The sequence below is a fragment of the Acinonyx jubatus genome, chromosome B1, assembly GCF_027475565.1.
Source record: "Acinonyx jubatus isolate Ajub_Pintada_27869175 chromosome B1, VMU_Ajub_asm_v1.0, whole genome shotgun sequence".
Classification (NCBI taxonomy): domain Eukaryota; kingdom Metazoa; phylum Chordata; class Mammalia; order Carnivora; family Felidae; genus Acinonyx; species Acinonyx jubatus.
In genome coordinates, this window is record NC_069382.1 from 140,529,163 (window position 1) to 140,552,764 (window position 23,602).

The 23,602-nt window shown below is 37.2% G+C and overlaps 1 protein-coding gene across 11 annotated transcripts in view; it reads left to right on the top strand.

Annotated features, from left to right (window-relative positions):
- The window catches only part of CCDC158 (coiled-coil domain containing 158), a 103,207-nt gene extending 80,315 nt beyond the window's left edge, over positions 1-22,892 (top strand). For 6 of the 11 annotated variants that reach the window (XM_027058682.2, XM_027058702.2, XM_027058693.2 and 3 more), the window contains 7 exons: positions 9,767-9,927; positions 11,262-11,321; positions 12,216-12,275; positions 15,784-15,851; positions 18,485-18,643; positions 20,426-20,525; positions 22,683-22,892. In XM_027058682.2, coding sequence (XP_026914483.1) covers positions 9,767-9,927; positions 11,262-11,321; positions 12,216-12,275; positions 15,784-15,851; positions 18,485-18,643; positions 20,426-20,525; positions 22,683-22,803 — 729 coding nt within the window. In that variant the 3' untranslated portion in view covers positions 22,804-22,892. Of the gene's footprint in view, positions 1-4,465; positions 4,713-9,766; positions 9,928-10,334; positions 10,607-10,673; positions 10,732-11,261; positions 11,322-12,215; positions 12,276-15,783; positions 15,852-18,484; positions 18,644-20,403; positions 20,532-22,682 lie in introns of those variants that run through there. The other 5 variants (XM_015079762.3, XM_053217223.1, XR_008296272.1 and 2 more) reach the window with 5 other exon arrangements.
- Positions 22,893-23,602: the final 710 nt, after the last annotated feature.

Here is a 23,602-nt window from a genome sequence, read left to right on the forward strand (position 1 = left end):
CTCAGTTTATTCTCTATATTTAAGAGGCTCTATGGTTTGCTTCTCTCTCTGTTTTTATCTTATTTTTCCTTCCCTTTCCCTGTGTTCATCTGTTGTTTCTTAAATTCCACATATGAGTGAAATCATGTGATATTTTTCTTTCTCTGCCTGACTTATTTCACTTAGCATAATATGTTCTAGTTCTGTGTTATTGCAAATGGCAAGATTTCATTCTTTTTGATTGCCAAGTAATATTCCATTGTGTGTGTGTATACATATATACATACGTGTATATACATATATATATAAGCTTATGAAAGAAATGGAATACATACACGTATGTATATGTGTGTGTGTGTATATATGTATATGTATATGTATATGTATATGTATATGTATATGTATACCTCATCTTCTTTATCCACTCATCTGTCAATGAACACTTGGGCTTTTTCCATACTTTGGCTATTGGTGATAGTGCTGCTATAAACATTGGGGTGCATGTGTCCCTTCAAATCAGCATTTTTATATCCTTTGGGTAAATATAGTAGTGCAACTGCTGGGTGTAAGGGTAGTTCTGTTTTTAACTTTTTGAGGAATCTCCATACTATTTCCAGAGTGGGTGTACCAGTTTGCACTCCCACCGTTAGTGTAAAAAGGTCCCCCTTTCTCTGCATCCTCACCAACATCTCTTGTTTCCTGAGTTGTTCATTTTAGCCATTCTGACAGGTGTGAGGTGGTATCTCATTGTTGTTTTGATTTGTATTTCTCTGAGGATGAATGACGGTGAGCATCTTTTCATGTGTCTATTAGCCATCTGGATGCCTTTTTTGGAAAGGTATCTATTATGTCTTCTGCCTACTTCTTCACTAGATAATTTGTTTTTTGGGTGTTGAGTTTGATAAATTCATTATAGATTTTGAATACTCACCCTTTATCCAATATATCCTTTGCAAATATCTTCTCCCATTCCATCGGTTCTTTTAGTTTTGTTGAATGTTTCCTTTGCTCTGTAGAAACTTTTTATCTTGATGAGGTCCCTATAGTTCATTTTTGCCTTTGTTTCCATTGCCTCTGGAGACATGTCAAGTAAGAATTTGCTGCAGCCAAGGTCACAGAGGTTGCTGCCTGTGTTCTCTAGGATTTTGATGGTTTCCTGTCTCACATTTAGGTTTTTCATTCATTTTGACTTTATTTTTGTGCATGGTGTAAGAAAGTGGTCCAGTTTCATTCTTCTGCATGTTGGTGTCCAGTTCTCCCAGCACCATTTGCTAGACAGAATATCTTTTTTCCATTGGATACTCTTTCCTACTTTGTTGAAGATTAGTTGGCCATACATTTGTGGGTCCATTTCTGGGTTCTCTATTCTGTTCCATTGATCTATGCATCTATTTTTGTTGCCAGTACCATACTGTCTTGATGATTACAGCTTTGTAATACGGCTTTAAGTCCAGAATTGTGACGCCTCCAGCTTTGGTTTTCTTTTCCAACATTACTTTGGCTATTCAGGGTCTTTTCTGGTTCCATACAAATTTTAGAATTGTTTGTTCTAGCTCTGTGAAGAATACTGGTGTTATTTTGATATGGATTGAATTAAATGTGTAGATTGCTTTGGGTGGTGTTGACATTTTAACAATATTTGGTCTTCTAATCCATGAGCATGGAATGTTTTTGCATTTTTTGTGTCTTCTTCCATTTCTTTCATAAGCTTTCTATAGTTTTCAGTATACGTATCTTTTACCTGATTGGTTAGGTTTATTCCTAGGTATCTTATTGTTTTTGGTGCAGTTGTAAATGGGATTGATTCCGTGATTTCTCTCTGTGCTGCTTCATTATTGGTGTATAGAAATGCAACTGATTTCTATATGTTGGTTTTATATCCTGTGACTTTGCCGAATTAATGGATCAGTTCTAGCAGCTTTTTGGTGGAGTCTTTTGGGGCTTTATGCAGCGTATCATGTCATCTGCAAAGAGTAAAAGTTTGACTTCTTCCTTGCCAATTTGTGTTGCCTTTTATTTCTTTTTGTCTGATTGCTGAGACTAGGACTTCCAGTGCCAAGTTGAACAACATGGTGAGAATGGACATCCCAGTCATGTTCCTGATCTTAAGGGGGAAAGCTCTCAGTTTTTACCCAATGAGGATGATATTAGCTGTGAGCCTTTCATATATGGCCTTTATGATGTTGAGGTATGTTCCAAACCCTTTGGGATGCAGCAAAGGCAGTCCTAAGAGGAAAGTACACTGCAATTCAGGCATTCAGGCCTATCTCAAGAAGCAAGAAAAGTCCCAAATATACAAGCTAACCCTACACCTAAAGGAGCTAGAAAAAGTGCAGCAAATAAAGCCTAAAGCCAACAGAAGAAGGGAAATAGTAAAGGTTAGAGTAGAAATAAATAGAAACAAACCAAAAACCCAGTAGAACAGATCAATGAAACTAAATCAATGAAACTACACTAAATCAATGAAATTAAATAAACTAAATTTATTTGAAAGAATAAAAAAAATTGATAAACCCCTAACCAGACTTACCAAAAAGAAAAGAGAGAGGACCCAAATAGACAAAATCACGAATGAAAGAGGAGAGACCACAAACAACACAAACAATACAATCATAAGAGAAATACAAACAATCATAAGAGAATACTATGAAAAATTAAATGCCAACAAACTGGGCAATCTGGAAGAATGGACAAATTCCTAGAAACATAGAAACTACCAAAAATGAAACAGGAAGAAATAGAAAATTTTCACAGACCCATAGCCAGTAAAGAAATTGAATCAGTTGTTCAAAATCTCCCAACAAACAAGAATCCTGGGCCAAATGGTTTCCCAGGGGAATTCTACCAAACATCTAAAGAAGATCAATACCTATTGTTCTCAAACTGATTCTATGAGGCCAGCATTACCTTTATTCCAAAACCAAAGACTCCACTAAAAAGGAGAATTATAGGCTAATATCCCTGATGAACCTGCATGCAAAAATTCTCAACAAGATACTAGCAAGTCAAATTCAACATAATATAAAAAGAATTATTCACCATGATCAAATGGGATTCATTCCTGGGCTGTAGGACTGGCTCAGTATCTGCAAATCAATCATGATACATCACATTAATAAAAGAAAGGATAAGAACCATATGATCCTCTCAATAGATGCAGAAAAGGCATTTGACAAAATACAGCATCCTTTCTTGTTAAGCCCTCAGAAAAGTAGAGATAGACGGATCATACCTCAACATCATAATGTCCCTGTTTTTAAATTGAGGAAATGGGCACTCAGAGTGGTCAAGTTTCCTGAGGTCCCACAACTAGTACACGGAGGAGCCAGTATTAGCACTCAAGTCTGTTTGATTCTAATCTCATGCTCGTCATGCTGTTTAAGAATTCCCAGATAACTTATATGTTCTTTCTCTTTTATGTTTGTGTTAAAGAAAAGTTTCGGTTCACACACTGAACTTGCACAGAATTGGTACATAGGAATGGCTTAGTCATAATCCTTGATCTATGACACACTGTCATTGTTGAACCCTATATAGCTTTATTTGGTTGTTTAAAATAATACTTAATACAACTGAACACATTGCCCAGCCCACAACTAGAGCTTTACCAGTAACTTACCTCTGTGGTCCTCCCTATTCCACCACCCCCCCAAGAAGTAACCACTCTCCTATAATTTTGATACAGTAGTAATCTATAAACAAATCTTCAACAAAAAGTGAACTAATACACACACGATTTTAATAATACTATACATATACTATACAATACTATACATATTGGCTTGCAATTTGCTTTTTTTTACACTTAATATTTCTTGGAGGTTTTCTCCACAAGATTCCCTAATGGAACCAAATTCTCTAAAGTTTATGGATGCATGAGGACAGTGTCTATAGGTAAATTATATTGTCTGCTTTGGTTCCACAACCATTAGGGGACCTTTGCCACAGCCTTGAGATTCCTTGGTTTGAGCTAAATGTATGTGATATCTGGAGGTAGTTCCTATGCCTCAGCATGTAGCAAAATCTTTTCAATATTGCAGGACATATGTGCACACACTGCCCCCCACCACACACACACACACACACACACACACACACACACCTCAACAAATAACATTTGTTAAATAGTTAACATTTGTTATAATTGTGTCAAGTTCACTTCTCCTTTAGTTAAAGAAAATAATGTTGTTTGCATAGAAAAGTAATTATACTTTTTAAAAAATAGACCCAATACTTTATTTGAAAACATACTTATAACAAAGAAATACTGTTTTTAAGTGGTAGTTATACAATTTACTGAGATGTAACTTTCAGGCTGTGCACTTTTGCCCCTATTTATTGGCTGTTCATTGTATAAGTGTTTAATTTTCTGCTATTTAATTCAAACCTCTAGAATCCCATTTTATCCCATTCCTAATATTTCCTTCCATGGCTCACTTATATTTTACTGGGAAGACTAAAGAGAGAAAGAATTATTTTCTTCCAGGTGTATAGGAAGTTCAATTCTAGAGCCACCATATTACCGTTTTGTGAATGTCAGTGTAGAGTGTATTGTGTAAAACCACAAAGGTAAATGCTTTCCTCCCTATGTGGGCTCCAGAAGAAAAGGTAAGCTATTGAACATGTTTCCCCCTTACAAGAAACCATTTAAAAAACTATTTTGGGAGAACCTAGGTAGTTTAGTCAGTTGAGCAACCGACTCTTGATTTCAGCTCAGGCCATGATCCCAAGGTTGTGGGATCGAGCCCACATCAGGCTCCATGCTGAGCATGGAGCTTGCTTGAGATTCTCAATCTCTCTCTCTCTCTCTCTCTCTCTCTCTCTCTCTCTCTCTCTCTCATCCACTGCCCTTTTCCCTCACTCATGCTCTCTCTCTAAAAAAAATTAAATTAAAAAATTAAATTAAAAATAATTTAATTAAGAAAATAATAAAACTATTTGAAAACAAAGAGGAGATAAGTTTCTGACAGTAGCCATGTTAACTTTTCCCCTGAAATTTGAAAGAAAAATAAAGGAAAAAGAGTGGTAGTATCTCTACTTCTATCAAGGGGAGCATAGTAGCTGGAATGCACAACTAACTCTGATAACTTTTATTAGTGGCTGGTACTAACTATATGTTATAGTACCTTTCTGGTGATTCTAGATCAGTAATATGGAGCATAAAAAATATGTTTTCGTATTAAGGGGAGAGTGAGGTGGAAACCAGCCTTTCTTGGATACTTACCATGCACACATTAGTACTTCTCACTGCTTATGCCATCCTTGTAAAGTAACAGGCATTTTCCTCCTTTTTACAGGTGAGGAAATAGAGATGAGAAGAAGCATTCCACTAGTTAATGAAATTATCTGTTTATGCATTTGCCTCCCATATTAATCTGTACAGTCTCCACAGACAGGGGCCAGACACATTTGTCATTTTACTTTAGCTTTTTAATGGAGTGTCTGGCCCATAGTAGGTGTCCTGTGAAGTTTCTTGAATGTAGAAGGTTAACTTGCCCTAGATCACATAGTGGAAGAATGGTAGAGGCAAAAGCCTGTGCTCTTTTCCACTGTATCACACTGTCTATTCCCTGTCACCTCAAGAATGGGTTAGGAAATGGTACTGGCGTTTGTGTTAATATCTCTTGAGTAGTTTTAAAGATTCCCAGGGTGCATTTAACTTATAAATCAATCTTTGTTTAATGCCTCTGAGTTTGGGGTAATTTCCCTCATGTGATTTGTGAACTACTTTCAGTAATAACCAGACTGTAATTATGTTGAGGCCAGCTGCTCAACTATGTTATTTACTCTGTGCCCATATTCTGTAATTTTGTGATCCTAAATTTGGATACCTCGTAGCATGCTGATCACATTTCCTAACGAATATACCCAGCGAGAACCAGGCAGTGTGCCACCGTGGAAAGACCATGGGCTTTGAAGTCAGACAGATGACAGTCTTCATTCCAGTTTTGCCATTTACCCCTCGTGTAATTTTGACCAAATTATTTAACCTCTCTGTGCCTGAGTTGTCTCATTTCTAAAAGGGAAGTGATTATTTCTACCTTATTGGGTGGTTTGAAAATTGAAGTTCAAATGAGATAATATATAGAGTGCCTGGTGTCTGGCAAGCACTAGATAAATGGTGCTTCTACTTATTTATCTTGACAGTTTGGAATGATGATCTAAGTCTAGGAAGAGAAAGTTTCATTAGAATAAATGTCGTCTAGGGGTGCCTGGGTGGCTCAGTCAATTGGGGGTCTGAATTCAGCTCAGGTCATGATCTCGCAGTTCATGGGTTTGAGCCCCACATCGGGCTGTGTACTGACAGCTCAGAGCCTGGAGTCTGCTTGGGATTCTGTGTCTCCCTCTCTCTTTCTGCCCCTACCCCACTCGCACTCTGTCTCTCTCTGTCTCAAAAATAAACAAACATTAAAAAAAATTTTTTTAAAGAATAAATGTAGTCTAGAACTCGGTAAGAAATACACAGAAATGCAAAGTATAGGATATGGAAGATGGGGCTTATCAATAACATGTGGAAAAGACCTAGGGAACCTCAGTTGACTCCCTGCTCAGTCTGAGTCCACAGTATTACGTGGCAGTCAAACAAGGTTTTAATGATAGCATCCAGATCCCAGAGGGCGACAGCTCTTCTCCACACTGCTCTGGACTCTCCCTGAATTCTAGATTTCATTTTTGGGGCATGGTTGTTTAAGAGACTCACCGATCAAGCAGAGTCTGTCCAAAGAGATAGAACCAGAGTGGTGAGAAATTGTGAGCCCGTGCCTTACGAAAAGAGTAGACGGCTTGAGGAGATTTAGCCTGCAGTGTGTGTTAGAAAGTGGAGGTAGGGGAGTGGAGGCTGGAGTGACAAAATAAGTGTCCATTTCTTGAGGGTTACGTTTGACTTGTTCTGTATGGCCTGAGGGGTAAAATGATGACCAGTATAGAAGTATGGAGGAGATTGAGTTTAATAAGCCTTTCTCTCAAAGGATTAAAGGTATATAAAAATTAAACTGCCTTCCTTGGTGTTTGGTGATCATGCAAAGGCCAGATAAGTGTACTGCTAGGGAGATTGGACTAAGCCCAAATGATCTTTAAGACCCCTCCAACCTTGATAGTTTTGTGATTTCATACACAAGCCAAGTATAGCTTATTTGTAATGGAGTATATAAAGAGTGATGATCAAACCCAGTCCTTGCTTCTGTAAAGCAGCTTACATTTTAATTAGAGGAGCAACACACATTTCAAAAGCTCTTAAAAGTATTAGGATGAAGTCATAATAAGAAAATGTCATAGGACTGATTATGATCAATTGCTAAGTGAATGTTGGAATTGAATTTTTTTCAAACTTTTCTGTCTTATAAAGCACCACTCACTCTCAAAGAAACAAGTGCCCTGATGTCAGGGTGAAAAAAAGCCATATTTATATGTTTGTAGGCTATTATACTATCACTTATAATAAATGTCAAGGCCTGAACATTTTTAATAATTACTAAACTTCTCTAATAAACTTCCTAATGGGCAGATGATATGAATGAAAGTCCAGGTGCTACACTGAGATTTTAAGGTAAGAACTAAGGTGACTGAAGATTGCAATAGGATAAGGTTTTCCTTATAAAGTTTTTGAAGTTTTATTTCATAACAGACATTATGTCCAACAGGGCTAGGACAAGACAAAGCCAGTATTTGGTAAAATTGGATCATCTGCTTAGAGACAAAAGTTTTTATTCATATTATGAGAAACTGGCTTAGCACCTATGTAATCAGGGATATATATGGGAAATCTCTGTACCTTTCACTCAATTTTGCTGTGAACCTAAAACTGCTCTAAAAATTAAGGCTATTACAAATTGGTCCACATTTGTATATATTTTAAATTAATGGAGACAAATTTAATCATTAAATTGAGTCTGATTTATGAAACTCTGAACTCATGGTAATTTCCAGGTAAGGTCACCATCAATAAACTGGAAAGACCATACTTACCACCATTCAGTTAGTCATAACTCTTGACATCTTCAGCTAAATGTTATATGTGGTTTGTCAGCGGGGTTAGGACGGGGAGGGGATGGGAGTGTTATATCAGTAACATTAACACTCGTTTGGCGTGGACTCTAGACAAGCAAAGCTGGCGTTCATTCAGCACCCAATGTGTATGGCAGGTTTAACTCTACATTGAGATAGACACCTCCAGCTTTATAACTTGATGATGGGGGTGCTGGATGGCTCAGTCGGTTAAGCGTCCAACTCTTGGTTTCAGCTCAGGTCATGATCTCACGGTTCATGGGATCGAGCCCATGGGATCAAGCCCCATGGGGGGAGCTTGAGATTCTCTCTCTCCTCTCTCTCTCTGCCCCTCCCCAGCTTGTGTTGTGTCTGTCTCTCTCAAAATAAATAAATAAACTTAAAAAAATAGCTTGACGATTGATGATTTTCTAGCCATGAATGTCCTCCTACTAAGACCACCTGCTCACCAGTGCAACTTCTGACTATCATTTGGTTTCCCCTTTTGAGGTGCCTTTTGGGAACATCTGTAAGTTTTATTGTAGTATAAATATTCATCAGCAAATACTTGTATGTCTGAAAATCTTTTATTTAAAAAAAATTTTTTAATGTTTATTTCTTTTTTTTTTTCTAAATTTTTTTTTCAACGTTTTTTATTTATTTTGGGACAGAGAGAGACAGAGAATGAACGGGGGAGGGGCAGAGAGAGAGGGAGACACAGAATCGGAAACAGGCTCCAGGCTCCGAGCCATCAGCCCAGAGCCCGACGCGGGGCCCGAACTCACGGACCGCGAGATCGTGACCTGGCTGAAGTCGGACGCCTAACCGACTGCGCCACCCAGGCACCCCAATTAATGTTTATTTCTTTGAGAGAGAGAGAGAGAGAAAGAGGGCAGGGGAGGGAGACACAGAATCCAAAGCAGGCTTCAGGCTCTGAGCTGTCAGCACAGAGCTGGATGTGGGGCTCAAACTCAGAGACCACGAGATCATGACCTGAGCCGAAGTCAGACGCTTAATGGACTGAGCCCCCCGGCACCCAATCTGAAAATCTTTTTAAAACTTATTCTCAAATACTGACTAACACAGTTTGAAAATATTGAATGTCTCTTTCCTCATCAGTAAAATGGCGGAGTAAATTAATTCATCTCTAAAGAATTCCTTACTTTTTTTTTTTTAACGTTTATTTACTTTTGAGAGAGAAAGAGGCAGAGTGTGAGCAGGGGAGGGACAGAGAGAAAGAGGGAGACACAGAATCTGAAGCAAGCTCCAGGCTCTGAGCTGTCAGCACAGAGCCCAAAGCAGGGCTCAAACTCAGGAACTGTGAGATCATGACCTGAGCTGAAATCTGACACTCAACTGACTGAGCCATCCAGGCACGCCTAGAATTCCTTACTTTTAAAATTCTGTAGTTTTATAAAATTAGTTCAACCGTAAACAAAGTATTGGAATTATTTTGTCTGGATATAGTTGTAAATATTTAATGACTTCATACTACATTATTAAAATTGTTTAAAAATGATTTAAAGATAGATGTGTATAGTGTGATTCTATGTGTGTATATTTTAATTTAAATATATATATAAATAAGTATATACACATTTATAAATTAGATATAGCACTGTGTTGATTATTGGTTGGTTAGTACTGATTATCCCTGAGTAGTAAGATTACAGATGATTTTTGTTTTTTCTTCTTTTCCTCCAAAATTTCTACTTACCAGCTGAATTAATTTTATAATAGGAAATAACATACAACTCTAAAAATAAAAACCAGGGTGTTCATTTTGTAAATTGTGTTAATGCAGCACTCGTTGAAACCTAACACGTTGAAGGAAGATCCAACGAGGGACCTGAAACAGCTTCTCCAAGAGTTGAGAAGTGTGATCAACGAGGAGCCAGCTGTGCCTCTGGGCAAGCCCGAAGAAGAAGGGAGAACACCATCCCTGGGAGCGTCCTATGTGGCTGTGTAAGACTGGGTGTGCTGCAGAGTGGGCAAGCTGCTGTCACCAGCGGTTTGCCATTAGTTGTCTACATGATACTCTGTGGGAGGTTGATGTTTAAACAACTTTGAAGAATATCTGACGTTACCAGGGGAAACAGTATGAAAGTGGAGAAGCTAAGCAAAAGTAAAACAACTTGATATCAAGAGTAAATAATGCCGTTATTCTGCTCATAAGCTGTCAAAGCAAGGTGTTACCCAAAGTTACAGTCATATAATAATGTATAGTTCCCAACAGATTTCACATCTAAGATCGCTTTTTAAATCTTTCTTTAATTTTTATATTGAGGGAGAGAGAGCACGCATTTAAAAATACATGGAATCTGGAAATTGTTCTTTGTATAATTAACTGAGACTTATATTTATCTATACAGAGATGATAGAGTAAGAGATTGCATTACTGAATCTCTCTCACTCGAGAGAGTGGGGAAGGGGCAGAGAGAGGAGACAGAGAATCCCAAGCAGGCTCTACCCTGTCCATACGGAGCCCGACGCGGGGCTCAAACCCATGAACCGAACCCACGAACCATGAGATCATGACCTGAGTCAAAATCAAGAGTCAGATGCTTAACCTACTGAGCCACCCAAGTACCCCTCACACCCATAATCTTATTTGATTATCACAACCGTTTGAGCTAAGACAGAGCAGGATTTATTTATCCCATTTTACAGATGAGATAAACATAAGTTTCAAAATTTTGACTTGCCTGCAGCCACACAATTTCGATGGTGGAGCTAAACTAGAACCTTGAAAACTACATGACTCTCAAGGTATAATCTAATAGGAAAGTCCTTGGCTCTCATTTGACAGATGAGTAAATTTAGGCATAGACTGAGTTGCCTTCTCCTATAAAGCAAAGAAGCAAAGCCAAAAGTGAAAGTTAGACCCCCTGGCTCCCCACACCAATCAGTCCACAAAGATTACCATGATCTCCCTGATGAGATGATTTCATCACTTTAGCCATTAATTATGGGCTTGAACTATTTTGGACTATATTGAACATGAATATATTTGGTGCCTGCCTTTAAAGAATGTATGTTAATTTGCTATAATCTTACAAATAACCTTGTCACCAAAGCCTAAACTCAGCCGAAAGCTTTTGGGAGTCCATGGAACAGAAAATATTTCTGAGTTGAACTCCAGGGACAGCCTTCTGCAAAATTTGCTTGGAGGCCTAAGATCTACTTTTACACTTTAAAGAAGAGTTAAATACATAGGAGCAGTTGATTATTCTAAAAATAGATGGAATCAGGAAATTGTTCTTTGTATAATTCACTGAAAGTTATATTTATCTGTACAGAGATGATAGAGTAAGAGATTGCATTACTGAATCAAGCCTGAGATCAGAGCTATGCCAGAGGTAAGAAGAATCTGAGATTCTGAATCTAATTAATTGTCTGAGAATTTTTTATGTTTCCAGGTAATTTGGGAAGTCTGGACAGTTTACATGGGAATTTAGGGGCATTTGGGGTTCATTGAAGGAAAGCTGTTTACATTGTTTAACTGAAACTAAAGTGGATTTCAGTGCAATGTACTTTCTCAAAATCAATACGATTTTTTTTTTGCTTATTTTAAATTTTGCTACTGTTTACCCATATTAAGATATTTATAGGTATGCCATACGAAAAATGGAAGATTTTTCTACATTTACACTCATTTACAATGGCTTACATAACTTTTGAGAGGAAGGTAGTCCAGAAGGAGATGCTAACAATCTCAGTACAGGATTATAAGAACCTCACGGAAAACAATCCTATTTTCCTCAGTAATTGAATAGCTGAATTTTTAAATGAAATCCTAAAAAGAGCGTAAAGAAATTAAATCCATAACCCCTTAACAGAGACAACTTCTGAGAACTGACTTTAACCAAAAAGGAAAAAAGGCTAATGTTAATTTGTTAATTCAGGTAAAACACAGAGGCCACTGCCCGCAGGTTTTCATGAGCTCCTCACTGCCTGCTGATTAGGTACCTGGTTCCTTAGTCTGAGGTTGAAGGAGGTCCCTAACTTGTCACCATCCCAGTTACTCCCGTAGTGTGCTCTAACCGAAACAGACTACTGGGTCCAAGAGGAGTTCACTCCTTTTCATCTCCACGCTTTTCTTCACACTGTTTCTCTACCTGGAAGAGCCATTAGCCCTAGTCTCACCTTTGAATCAACGTTGGTGTAAAAGCAATGTTCAAACAATGTTGTTTTATCATTAAGTAAAAATAACACCGTGTAGTCTTTCATTTCTCCCACCCTTCTGCCAACAGAAGCAACAACTCATTAAGGGACTCCACCGAAGGTAGCAAATCCAGTGAAACTCTTAGCAGGTAAGAAATGATCTTAGCAATGCCTGAATGTCCTAATGTCCTCATTACTACTGTTTATTCATTAATTCAGCAGATTGTTAACTGTCGGTGAAGTGTCATACTCCACACTGGGTCCTTAAAATGTAACAGTGGGCAAGACAGACAAACGTGGGCTTACAATGATAAGATCTGTTTATTGACTGACTGCATGGAAAAAAAAAAAACTTACTTTTATCTTTTCTATTTTCACCACCTAAAAAAAAAAATAAGAGGAATCAGAGCCTTTTTTATATCCTCAGAATAAGAAAAAGAATTCTGTTCAAATTCAGTTAGGCAGAGGCTTATTCATTGCTGTATCTTCAGCGTCAGCCATATTGCCTGACACACAGTAGCCTTTCAGTAAAGTTTTGTGTAATGAGTGAATTAAGGCAGTATTAAAAATATTTTCTTACTGTCCCTACTGCTTGATCAACAATGAACTTTTTAAGTATATCTTTATCAAAACAAATTTTGATTTTCTTCTCACCTATGTATGTGACACTACGTAACACCTATTAACAATATTTTTATTTTTACATTTTTTATTTTTTTTTTACATATTTTTATTTTTACATTTTCTGGATGCCATAGATATTTCATTTAGTCTGTATAGCCTAATTTTTTTTTAATGTTTATTTATTTTTGAGAGAGAGCATGAGCAGGGGAGGAGCAGAGAGAGAGGAAGACACAGAATCCGAAGCACAGTCTATCTAACCTGATCTTATATCCATATGTGGGTTAGAAATGAAGACTCACATTGTTTAAGCAGCTTGCCAGGGTCATACAGCTTGTAAACAGTGGAGTCAGATTTGAACTCAGGTCTAGCTGGCTCCTGAGCTCAGGTGTGTGACCACCTCCGTGTTCGGCCTCTGTGTACCTGCACTGAGCTCCTGGGAAAGGGCCCTGTGCTAGGCACAGGGCACAGAAGGGCTGCTCCCCTGAGATGCATCAAGCTCTGCTATAGTTTTTCCATGACCAGAAAAGTCTATTTCCTTCAGCAATGATGTGTTCGTGAAGAGACAGATTGGAGAGGAAAAGATGGGACCTAGCCCCTACCTGTGTTCGAATATTTAATAGAAGAAGAAGAGGTTTTCAGATATTTAATAGAAGTTCTGAAAAGCATGAAACATACTAGAAAATTAAAAATGCATTTGAATGCTCTATACTGTACTTCAGCACACTGGCCATTTTGGAAACTCACAAACAAAGAATACCACAGTTGCTGTTTTACTACAACGTTTCACTGTAACTGCAGCACCTTTGCTTGACTCGGCATCTTACAGCAATGTTTCTTCATTTAGAAACTTCTGCAGCCTTTTAAGCTAAATCAATATGGTCCATATACCCAAAACAGAATAAAAAAATTAAAGAAACGAACAACTCTGGTGTGTGGATTTGTGCTCGAATTATTCTGAGAGCCACATTTCTCAGAAGTTTGTGGACAATTGACTTTTCTTATTTTGTTATATTATTATAACTTAATGAGCAACATTATGCCCTAAGGAGGGTTCCCAATAGAGGCTTCAAAACATCCAGCTCCTTTTTACACATCTCCATGTGGATGTTTCAGGAGATGAAACATAATGACCTGAAGATCACAGTGACCAAAATAAAACAAAGGTGGTCATTCCACAAAACCATTCCCCTCCAGCTCATCTTGTTTCTGTAAATGGCCCCCTGCTTTCCAGGGCACCTCTGCTTAACCCTAACGTTCTCTTTGATTCTTCTTTCTTCTTTGTCGCGTTTCTCTAGTCACCAAATCTTACTAATTTTGCCTCTAAAACAGTTCTCAAATCCATTTTCTTCTTTGTACATCCTCTGGAACGGCCTGTGTTAATCTCCTATGTCTGCTGTAACAAAATTAGTTGCTTAAAATGACACAAATTGATCTCTCTTACATTTCCAAGGAGGCCCGAAGTCCCAAATCAGTTCCACCAGGTGGAGTCAGGATGTTGGCAGGTCCACACTCCCTCCAGAAGCCCTTGGGTTAATCCATTTCCTTACTTTTTTCCAGCTTCTAGAGCTTTGTTCCTTGCAGTCTGGCTTGTGGCTTATCCCTTTATCTTCAGATAGCAGCAGAGCATAGCATCTTCAAACCTCTCTGCTGAGATTGCCACAATCGTCTTCTCTCTCACATGAAATCCCCCCTGCCTCCTTTTTACAGACCTTTGGGATGGCAGTTAGTCCCCCTCCTAAGAAACCCAGAATAATCTCTCCATCTCAGGATCTTTGATTTCATCACATCACATCACATAAGGCAACACTCATAGCACATACTTTTGGCAGCCATTATACAGCCTGCCACACTGCTCTAGGCCTTTTTACCTTTCTTATAGACTATTGCAGTGGTCTTGACAGCGTTGAGTGTGGGTATTTTTAAACTCCAGTCTCATAAACATTCCAGTCACTTCTATATATTAATTTCAAATTGATCTGCCTGAAGCACACCTCAGAGTATGACCTTCCCCAAGCCCAGAACCTTCAGAGGCTCCCCCACTGCCTCCTGCAGCAAAAACACTCTTTGCCCTGATAATTAAGACTATCCATGGCTTCCCTTTCTAGGGCTTTTCCCCTAATAGAGCTATCCTCAAACTTTTTGGTCTCAGGACCCCTTTTAGTCACAAATATTGACGATTCCTGAGAACTTTTGTTTATTGCTATTCTAAGTATTGGAAAATAAGTTTTCATATTAGCATTTTAAAAATAGAAAACATTTTGATATACCTTTAGAAACAACAGTGTGTATCACATGTTCACCTAATAGCATTTTATTATGAAAAATAACTTTTTCAAACAAATGGTTGAGAAGGCATTCTTTTACAATTTAACATGTGACTTCACAGAAGATAGCTGATTCTCATATCTGCAGTGGCATTTAATCTGTTGTGGTATCAGATCTTGTGGATCCTCTGGGAAACTCCACTGCTCATTTGCGAGAGACCGAGAGTTCAAAGCAGATGCTGATGTTAGTGTCATAATTAAGACAGTGTGGGCATCACACACCCCCTGCAAGGGAACCGCTGCCATAGTATCCTCGTGCCGTCACCCAAACCACAGAGAACAGTGTGGTTTATTTCAACCTGTTGATTTAAGTAAGTCTAATAGTTTTGTAAAGTGATACGACTATTGCTAAGAGAGGTTCCTTTTTTGTCTTTTTTTTTTTTCATGTTAAAATAAGTTATAAAGATTGTGCCTCTTAGAATCTATGAGAGAAATACTTCGGGTTTATAGCTATTATAAAAATGAATTTTCTAACCAATATCATTATATTTTTATTCTGCAAAATGTTCATGGGCCCTGAACGATTAACAATAATGCAACTTGGGATCTCCCTGATATTTTTTGATTTCTGCAATTTAGGGTCATAACTGCCATCCTTAGCTTGTATTTTAGTCTGTCACTTTTGTGTGCATTAGCTTGCTTCTGTCCATAAATCTTAGTACTGTATTTGTGAATTGGAATGTCTGCATGACCATTCTTATGCTTCCAGAGAGCCGGTCACATTACAGACAGGAGACCTAGAAGATCCATCTAGTTGTTTTACATTCCCATCTACAGGTGAGTGAAAAGTACACAAGACAGGCCTGCTTCAAACTCTGCAGTGGCTTCTCATTTCCATGCAAGTGGAAGCCAGGTATGACAGCAGCCTGTAAGTCCGCATTAACTCTCTAGGCTTATTTCCTCCTACTCCCCCCCTCATTCACTCTGTGTCATCTACCCTTGAATTGCTCCTTGAACATCCCAGGCAGCTTCTGTACTAAGGCCTTTACACCACTGTTCCTTACACATTGCTAACCCTTCACCTCCTTTAAAGGCTCTGCTCAGATGTCACTTACCCAATGAAACTACTCTCATGAACTTCCGCCAGAATTGTAACTCTCCCATGCTCCCAATCACCCTTTTTTGTTTTTTTTTAATTACACTTAGTATCTTTTAATATGTAACTTACTAATTTATGTTGTTCATAAAGGTGACTCTGTCACCTCCTGTTAGACAAAAGCCGCACAAGGGCAAGTATCGTTTGGTTTCCTGATATATCCCAGGCACATAGCAGGTGCTCAATAAATACTTATTGAACGGATGAAAAGAAAAAGAGAAGAATTGAGACAGATGGTTCTTTTTATAATTTCCAAAGACATAATGCTATCTGTTAAACAAGGGAGTCAAGGAAGAGATTGAAAGATAACAGAATCTGTTGAAAAGCAAAATGGCATAACAGACTAGAAATGGAAGAGAAAATAAAAACATTACAGGGGGAAGAAAACCTTAGGAAAAAACATAAATGGGATAGGCATGACTGAAATCACAGGGACTTGATAGACCTTCTGTGGGGAAATTACACAAAAAGAGTTTTTAAAACTAAGACAAAAATAATTACAGAGAATATGTTATGGGGAGCCTGGGTGGCTCGTTGGTTGAGCATCCAACTTTGGCTCAGGTCATGATCTCAGAGCTCATGGGTTCAAGCCCCACATTGGGCTCTGTGCTGACAGCTCAGAGCCTGGGGCCTGCTTCAGATTCTGTCTTTGTCTGTCTCAGCCCCTCCCCTGCTTGCACACTCTCTCTCTCTTTCTCTCTCTCTCTCAAACATAAATAAACATTTAGAAAAATTTTTAAAAAGATTTGGAAGGTGTTATTGGCCTTCCTATAGAAGAGACTAAAATGAATAGAAAAGAATGAAGCTGTGAAAATGATGGTTATTCAACAAAGGCTTAGCTGTAAATCTGGACAGTAATATAATATTACAAAAATAATGTAAATAAGGAAAGTTGAGGTATGAGGTGAAAGAGATAGGAGAAAGATAAATCTCCATATTTTCTTGTTTTTTATGGAAGATTGTCAGTATATATCTAAAAAAACAAAACAAAATTTAATAAAATAAATGCAAATTCTTAATTTTTGAATAATCTTTAACTTGTGAGAAATCTTTTAAGAACTATATTTTGAAGAAAAGGACCATTTATTTGAAGTTAATGCTTTGAGGTTTACTTCACTTACATGTTTTACTGTTGTTTTAATAATTACCCAAGAGAATACAACATGTATTCTTGCCTTGTTAGATTAATATAAATGAGAGCTTTACTTTTTTCTTGCATTGTGAGTACTTTAGAACATGTTAATTCCACTCACTATTCTTTCACATTATATAACACTTGTTGTCACATGTATATTTTAATTATAAAGGTAAACATCACAATGGATAATTTGCATTGTTTTATACAGTTAATATCCATTTAGATATACCCATGTGTTTATACTTTACTTTCTCTCTGGTGTCATTTTACCCTCAATGCCTTTAACTTTTCCTTTAAGGTAAGTCTGCTGGTGATATATTCTCTCAGTTTCTGTTTTTCTGCAGTTGTCTTTATTTCATCATCATTTTTGAAGAATATTTTTGTTGAGTTTAGAATTTTAGGACATTTTTCTTTCACTTTGAAAATATTCCATGGTTTTCTGGTTTCCACTGTTTCTATGAGAAGTCAGCTCTGAATTTAATTGTTGCTCATTTAAATGTAATCTTTTTTGCCCTTTTGGCAACTTTAGGATTGTTTTTGTCTTTGATTTGTTTTTTGAGGTTTTTGGGGTGTTTTTCTTTTTCTTTTTTAGCAGTTGTTATTGATATGTTGAGGTATGGTTTTCTTTATGTAAGAAGTACCTGTTTAGGGTTTGGAATAATGCTGCTTAAATCTGTGGTTGTCTGTGCCTCCACTATCCAGATCTTGTGGGTCTATACCTATTACTTGTATATATGATTTTTTCTCTTGGTTTTCTGCCATATCGTTTTGTCTCCTTCTATGCCTGTTTGTTTTTATTCTATGAAAGACATCTGTGAAAAATTGTTCAAATGGTTGGAGGCAAAGAATGAGGTTACCTTCCTCCAGATAGCATTCATGCTTGCTTCTGGTAGACAACTAAGAACACCACAATCCCAGATCAATTTAATCCAATCGGGAATTAAGATAATTTGAAGCTAGATCTCAAGATCCCCAAAGGCAGGTCTTGTTCCTGTTCATCCTTATTTCTAAGACAGCCCTTTGCAGTTCTAACCCAAAGCCTTGGGTATTTATCGGAACATCCCCTTACCCCCATCATTGGGAATATTTTCTCATGAAAGTTTGACTTTTTGAGAAGTGCAGTATACTATTTTTAACTATTTCTGTCCTTTTGCTTCTGTTCTTGCAAAATTTTAGCAAGTCCATCTGTGAAAAATTCAGCTTCTCGTTCATTCCATTCTTCTCCTAAGAAGTCTCCAGTTCACTCACTCCTAACTAGTTCGGTTGAAGATTCAGTAGGTTCCACATCACCGTATAGATCTATGAAACCCGTTCTTTCACCTGATTCTGTTAAAGGTAAGAATGATCTGATGTCATTGATGAGCTTAATTGGTTTCCTCCTCTGGTGAATTGAAAGTTCTTTTCCATAATCAGAATTAATAAGATCTTATATGGTGTTCTTATATGCAAACTCTAACTGATGCTGTGTAACTTAAGCGAGTCTTATTTAAATAAAACAGCTATCGCATGCATGCACACACTCTCTTCTTAATAAATATGCATAGATATTGTATGTGAATATTTTCTCTATTACTCTGACATGAATAATGAACCCCCCCCCCCCGCATTTTATTATAAGATTTTGGTCTTTTTTTTTTTTTAATGTTGTGACTTTTCTTTCTTATTTACATTCTCTCAAATCATGACTCTCTTCAGTCTCTGTCTTTGTAAGTGCAAGTATTTATCATACAAATTTGTCAGATGTCCTCATTTCTTAAATGTTAAGTTCATTTGTTATTTGCTAAAACAGATAAGGAAAATGGTTTTATTTAGATTAAGTGCATGATAAATAAGTGGACATTGTGTGTGTGTGTGTGTGTGTGTGTGTGTGTGTATACTGACTTGAACTTGAAATGTTTTTACCATATATTGACAGCAATGCAAACAACCCCGTGCTCTCTGGCATCAGTCCCTTTGATAAGGGATAAACTAGGCAAATTGTTGCATCACTGTTAAGTCAGCTCTCAGCCTTTAGAAATTCTATGCCTCATACATTTCTACATCTCCCCAAAATCTGCAAACCACAACATAATCACAGATTTTAGTACATTTTACCATCTTTTTTCTGTATTTTGTCCTCCATCCTCTCTTACATTTCTGAGTTATTCCTTGGTGTCTTTAAAAATACTAAATAAAAATACTTTTTAAAAAGGGCAAGTTCTTGAGCTATTAGAGCTGTGACTACTGTAGAAGTAGAACAGTACTTCTGGTCACCTCATTATTAATTTGTGATTACATAATAGCATGGAATTTCCTTTTTTTTTCTATTGTCAGATCCTAATCAAACATCATGTATTTTATATTATCCATGTGAAAAATATCTCTCTGAGGAAGTGGTTTTCATCCTCTTGAACTAAAGTAATTCTTAGATGATTGCCTCTAATACTAATGTCTGTTACTGAAAAGTGTTTTTTTTTTTTGATAGGAAAATGAGCCACCAAAAAATATTTTCAAGATTATACAGCAAGTCAGGGACTAAGATCAAAGTTAGGATTTCAGGGTTGCCAATCAACTATCTTTTAGAGATCAGCAAAACGTAGCATACTTAGTAGAGGTTAGCTTACCGGCTTCCAACCCCTCTTCACTTGCTCCTCCCACATGTATTCCAGGCTCACTGTGGCCATGTCAGGATCCAGACTCCCTCTCCCACCATGTAAAACTGTCCTCATTCAGGTGACAGCCACTAAAATGGGCACTTGGTCTCACACACATTCAAAACTATTGCCAGTGTCGGTATCAAGTCTTGCTCTTCCAAATCCTAAATTAACGTATCTACACAGGTTTGGTATGAAAAGCTGTCATTTAGAATGAATGTATCATTAAATTTAAAGTATTCCTCTCGCTCATCCCATTTAATGCTATGTAGTTAAATAATAATAAGCCAGATTGTTTTGAAACAAATTCAAATAAGCTAGTGTTGGAATATTTAGATAAAACACTTTTTAATTTGTATAGTGTTTTAAAGTTTCCATTATTTTAAACGCAAGGTTGTTTAACTTGTAATTGGAAGATTTCTAAAAAGAAATACTGAATAGACTTTTAATATCACATCTAAGCAATTTTCTAATAGCTTCACAGTCTCAGCCAATAGAAACAACAGGAAAAACATGTCGGAAGCTTCAGAACAGACTGGAAAGCTTGCAAACTCTGGTAGAAGATTTACAGATGAAGAACCAAGGTACAGTGTACATTTCGGAGAGATCTTCCTTGCTCAAAAGAGTACTCACCTTCCCTTCAGGTTAAGCCTGTTGTCTATAAGACCCGCAGAAGAGGATATTGAATAAGCAATTCAGAAACATCAAGTCAAAACATGAAGGTCTTAACCATGACTAACCCCCAGATTAATTGTGTGACCTCGGGCATGTCACTTTAGCCCTGCTCTACTCCGTCATCTAACAGGGATGGTAATACTGCTGACCAACCCTCCGTAGGACACGTTTTGAGCAGTTTTTCACACGACACTTTCCCACACATTATCTTTCTTATCCCTGTTAGGTCTGCACATAAGCATTTGTATGACGGTAGCCAGGATAAGCTTGTAGTTGATAGCTGGAAGACAAAATAACCATATTTCACCTTACACGGAATTTAAATTAGCATAGGCTAGAAGAGACTATGCCACCCAGTGAATCACTAACTAAAAAGATAAACTACTTTCAAATGCACTAAAGCTGTTTGAATGAGAAACTGTCATACTCTGCAGATGGTAAGTAAATTTGGGGGCATAAGTTCTAAGTGGTTGTTCCTGTGGATGTGGGAAGCCCATCATGTATTATGCTTTTCTGGTATAAATTCACGAATCCAGGAGTCTGTCAGAGAGAAATGATTTTGGAGTATACTTGTTAATTCTTAGCCCATCTTTCTATCTCTAGAGAATATAAGCTGCTAGATGAAGGATAGTAAATATTTTTCTAAGAACAATTCCTTATAAAGAAAATTTAACCTTATCAATAATAATAGTTGCTATTAATATTTCTTGAACACTTACCAGCTGTGTGGCAGGCCCCGTATTCAGTGTTTGATTATTTATGTTTTCTTCATGTGAGCCTCACAATACTGGGAGGTGGGTACTGATATCAGGTCATTTGAAAATGAGGAAACTGATGATCAGATTACAATCAGTAAATCGTTAAGTCACACACGAGTAGTATATCTGGGACTTGATCTCTGCAATTGCTGCTTCCAAAGTCCACGTTTTTCAACATGCTGTGGCTATGCCAAATTGTTATTAAGGCAAGTTCCAGATCCTTTCTGTTAATCCCAGATCCTTGTGTATACAAACATTAAGAAAACATTTGATTTTAAGTTTGTCGTGATATTTTTAAAGGATGCGTTATCTTATTGGCCCCATTTTTATTCACACTTTGACTTATATTTCTGAATATATATCTGAGTAATGCTACCATGTAATAATCCAAATGGGAGACATGTTATATTTGTTTAAAAAATAAAAAGACCTTTTTATTTGATGCATTGCCTGGATGGAGTGTCTCTTGGAAGTTATGAAACAAATATTTTGGGAGCATTTATCAAAACTTAAAGTGTATATATGCTTTGACCCAGAAATTCTACCTCTAGCAATTTATTCAAGAAAAAATTGTACAAGCACACAAAAGTCTGTTTATAAAAGTATTTCCTATACCTATACTATGGTGGCCACCAATGCCACCATAAATCGCTATTACAATACCATTGACTATATTTCCTGTGCTGTACCTTTCATCCCCATGACTCATTCATTCCATAATTGAAAACCTGAGAAATCAACTTGTAAGAATTTTATTTACTAACATGTTGGTACATCCATATAATGGAATACTATACAGTCATAACAAAACATGAGCTGAACTGGAAAAATGTTGACGTTTTTTAAGTGAATAAAGCAAGCTACAGAACAATCTATACTACATATTTACACTTGTGCAAAGAAGGAAAGTGTGTGCGCATGCGTGCATGTACACGAAGATATTTACCAAACTGCTTTCGGTGACGACTTCTGAGGGGTGTTCAGCAGGTTGAGGGAGCAGAGACGAATACCTTCACCTTCATCTCTTTTTGCACCCTTCTGAGGTGTTCAAATTATTTACAATCAGTATGTATTATTTCTATAATAAGTATGCTCACTTAAAACAACTGAAAGAGTAAAGATTTACCCTTAGCTCTGTCCATAACATCAGTCTTTTCAAAAATATGCTGCTTTGCAATTTTTAAGAACTTCCCAATCTCAGAATGTGTCTCTTCTATAGTAGCAAGCTGACCTTTTAAGAAGCACATTATAAAATTCAAAGGCAGAGTAGATGTTGCTAATCTAATTTTGTTTTATCATCACTTTCAGCAATGTCTTCAATGATCAGAAATCAAGAAAAGAGGATACAGAAAGTGAAAGACCAGGAAAAAATGTTACTAAAATGATACATTGCTTGCCTGTTCTTTACAGAGGGATGATGCCCAAATAATTGTGGTGTTGCTTATAATTAGTGCCCTGTGTAGTTTTTTTCTTTTTATGTGAAAATTGAATAAAAGATACCCTCCCCTGTAAACTCTATTTTGAAATAAACTATTCTTCAATGCTCTCACAGTAAAACTTCAAACAGTTCTAACTAGATGTGAAAGTCTGCATCCCTTAAAAGGTATTAATTTGTGCTAAGACCCATGTGCTGGAACAATTGTGTGGTTTTTATTATCTTTACTGGTGCTGAAGCAATAGTTATTCTTTCCAGCTTCAAAAAAACTTGACACACAAGTAAAATATGTGGTATAATGCCCAGAAGGACAAACTCCAAGGTACTGACAGGGATCCTTTTGTGACCCTGAACTCACTGTTCCATCAGTATCAATGAATGTCATCAGATAACACAACATCGGGGCCCCTAATCAAAACTTTTAGAAAAGTTTTTTCTAAAAAAACTTTTACATATTAATAATTGTAAAGAAAGAAACAAGAATGTGTTCTTCAGCCGGTGGGTAACTTCTAGATTGAATGGATTCAGCCTGTTTACTTACATTTTATTAGATTAGGAGGGTTTTGCATGTGGATTGTTTTCTAACACCAATAACCAGCTAGGTGTCCTAGGAGTCCATTCAATTCTAACACTACCTGGAGTTAGTATCAGATTCTCCAGGTCTAAGGGTTCAGTCCCACAAGACCTCCCCCCACTTCAGATGCAGTTGCAAGTTCTGGGCTACCTGTACTCTGGCTATAAATTGGAGTTTCCCACACCCCCCTCCCCAGTTTCACTAACTTGCTAGAACAGA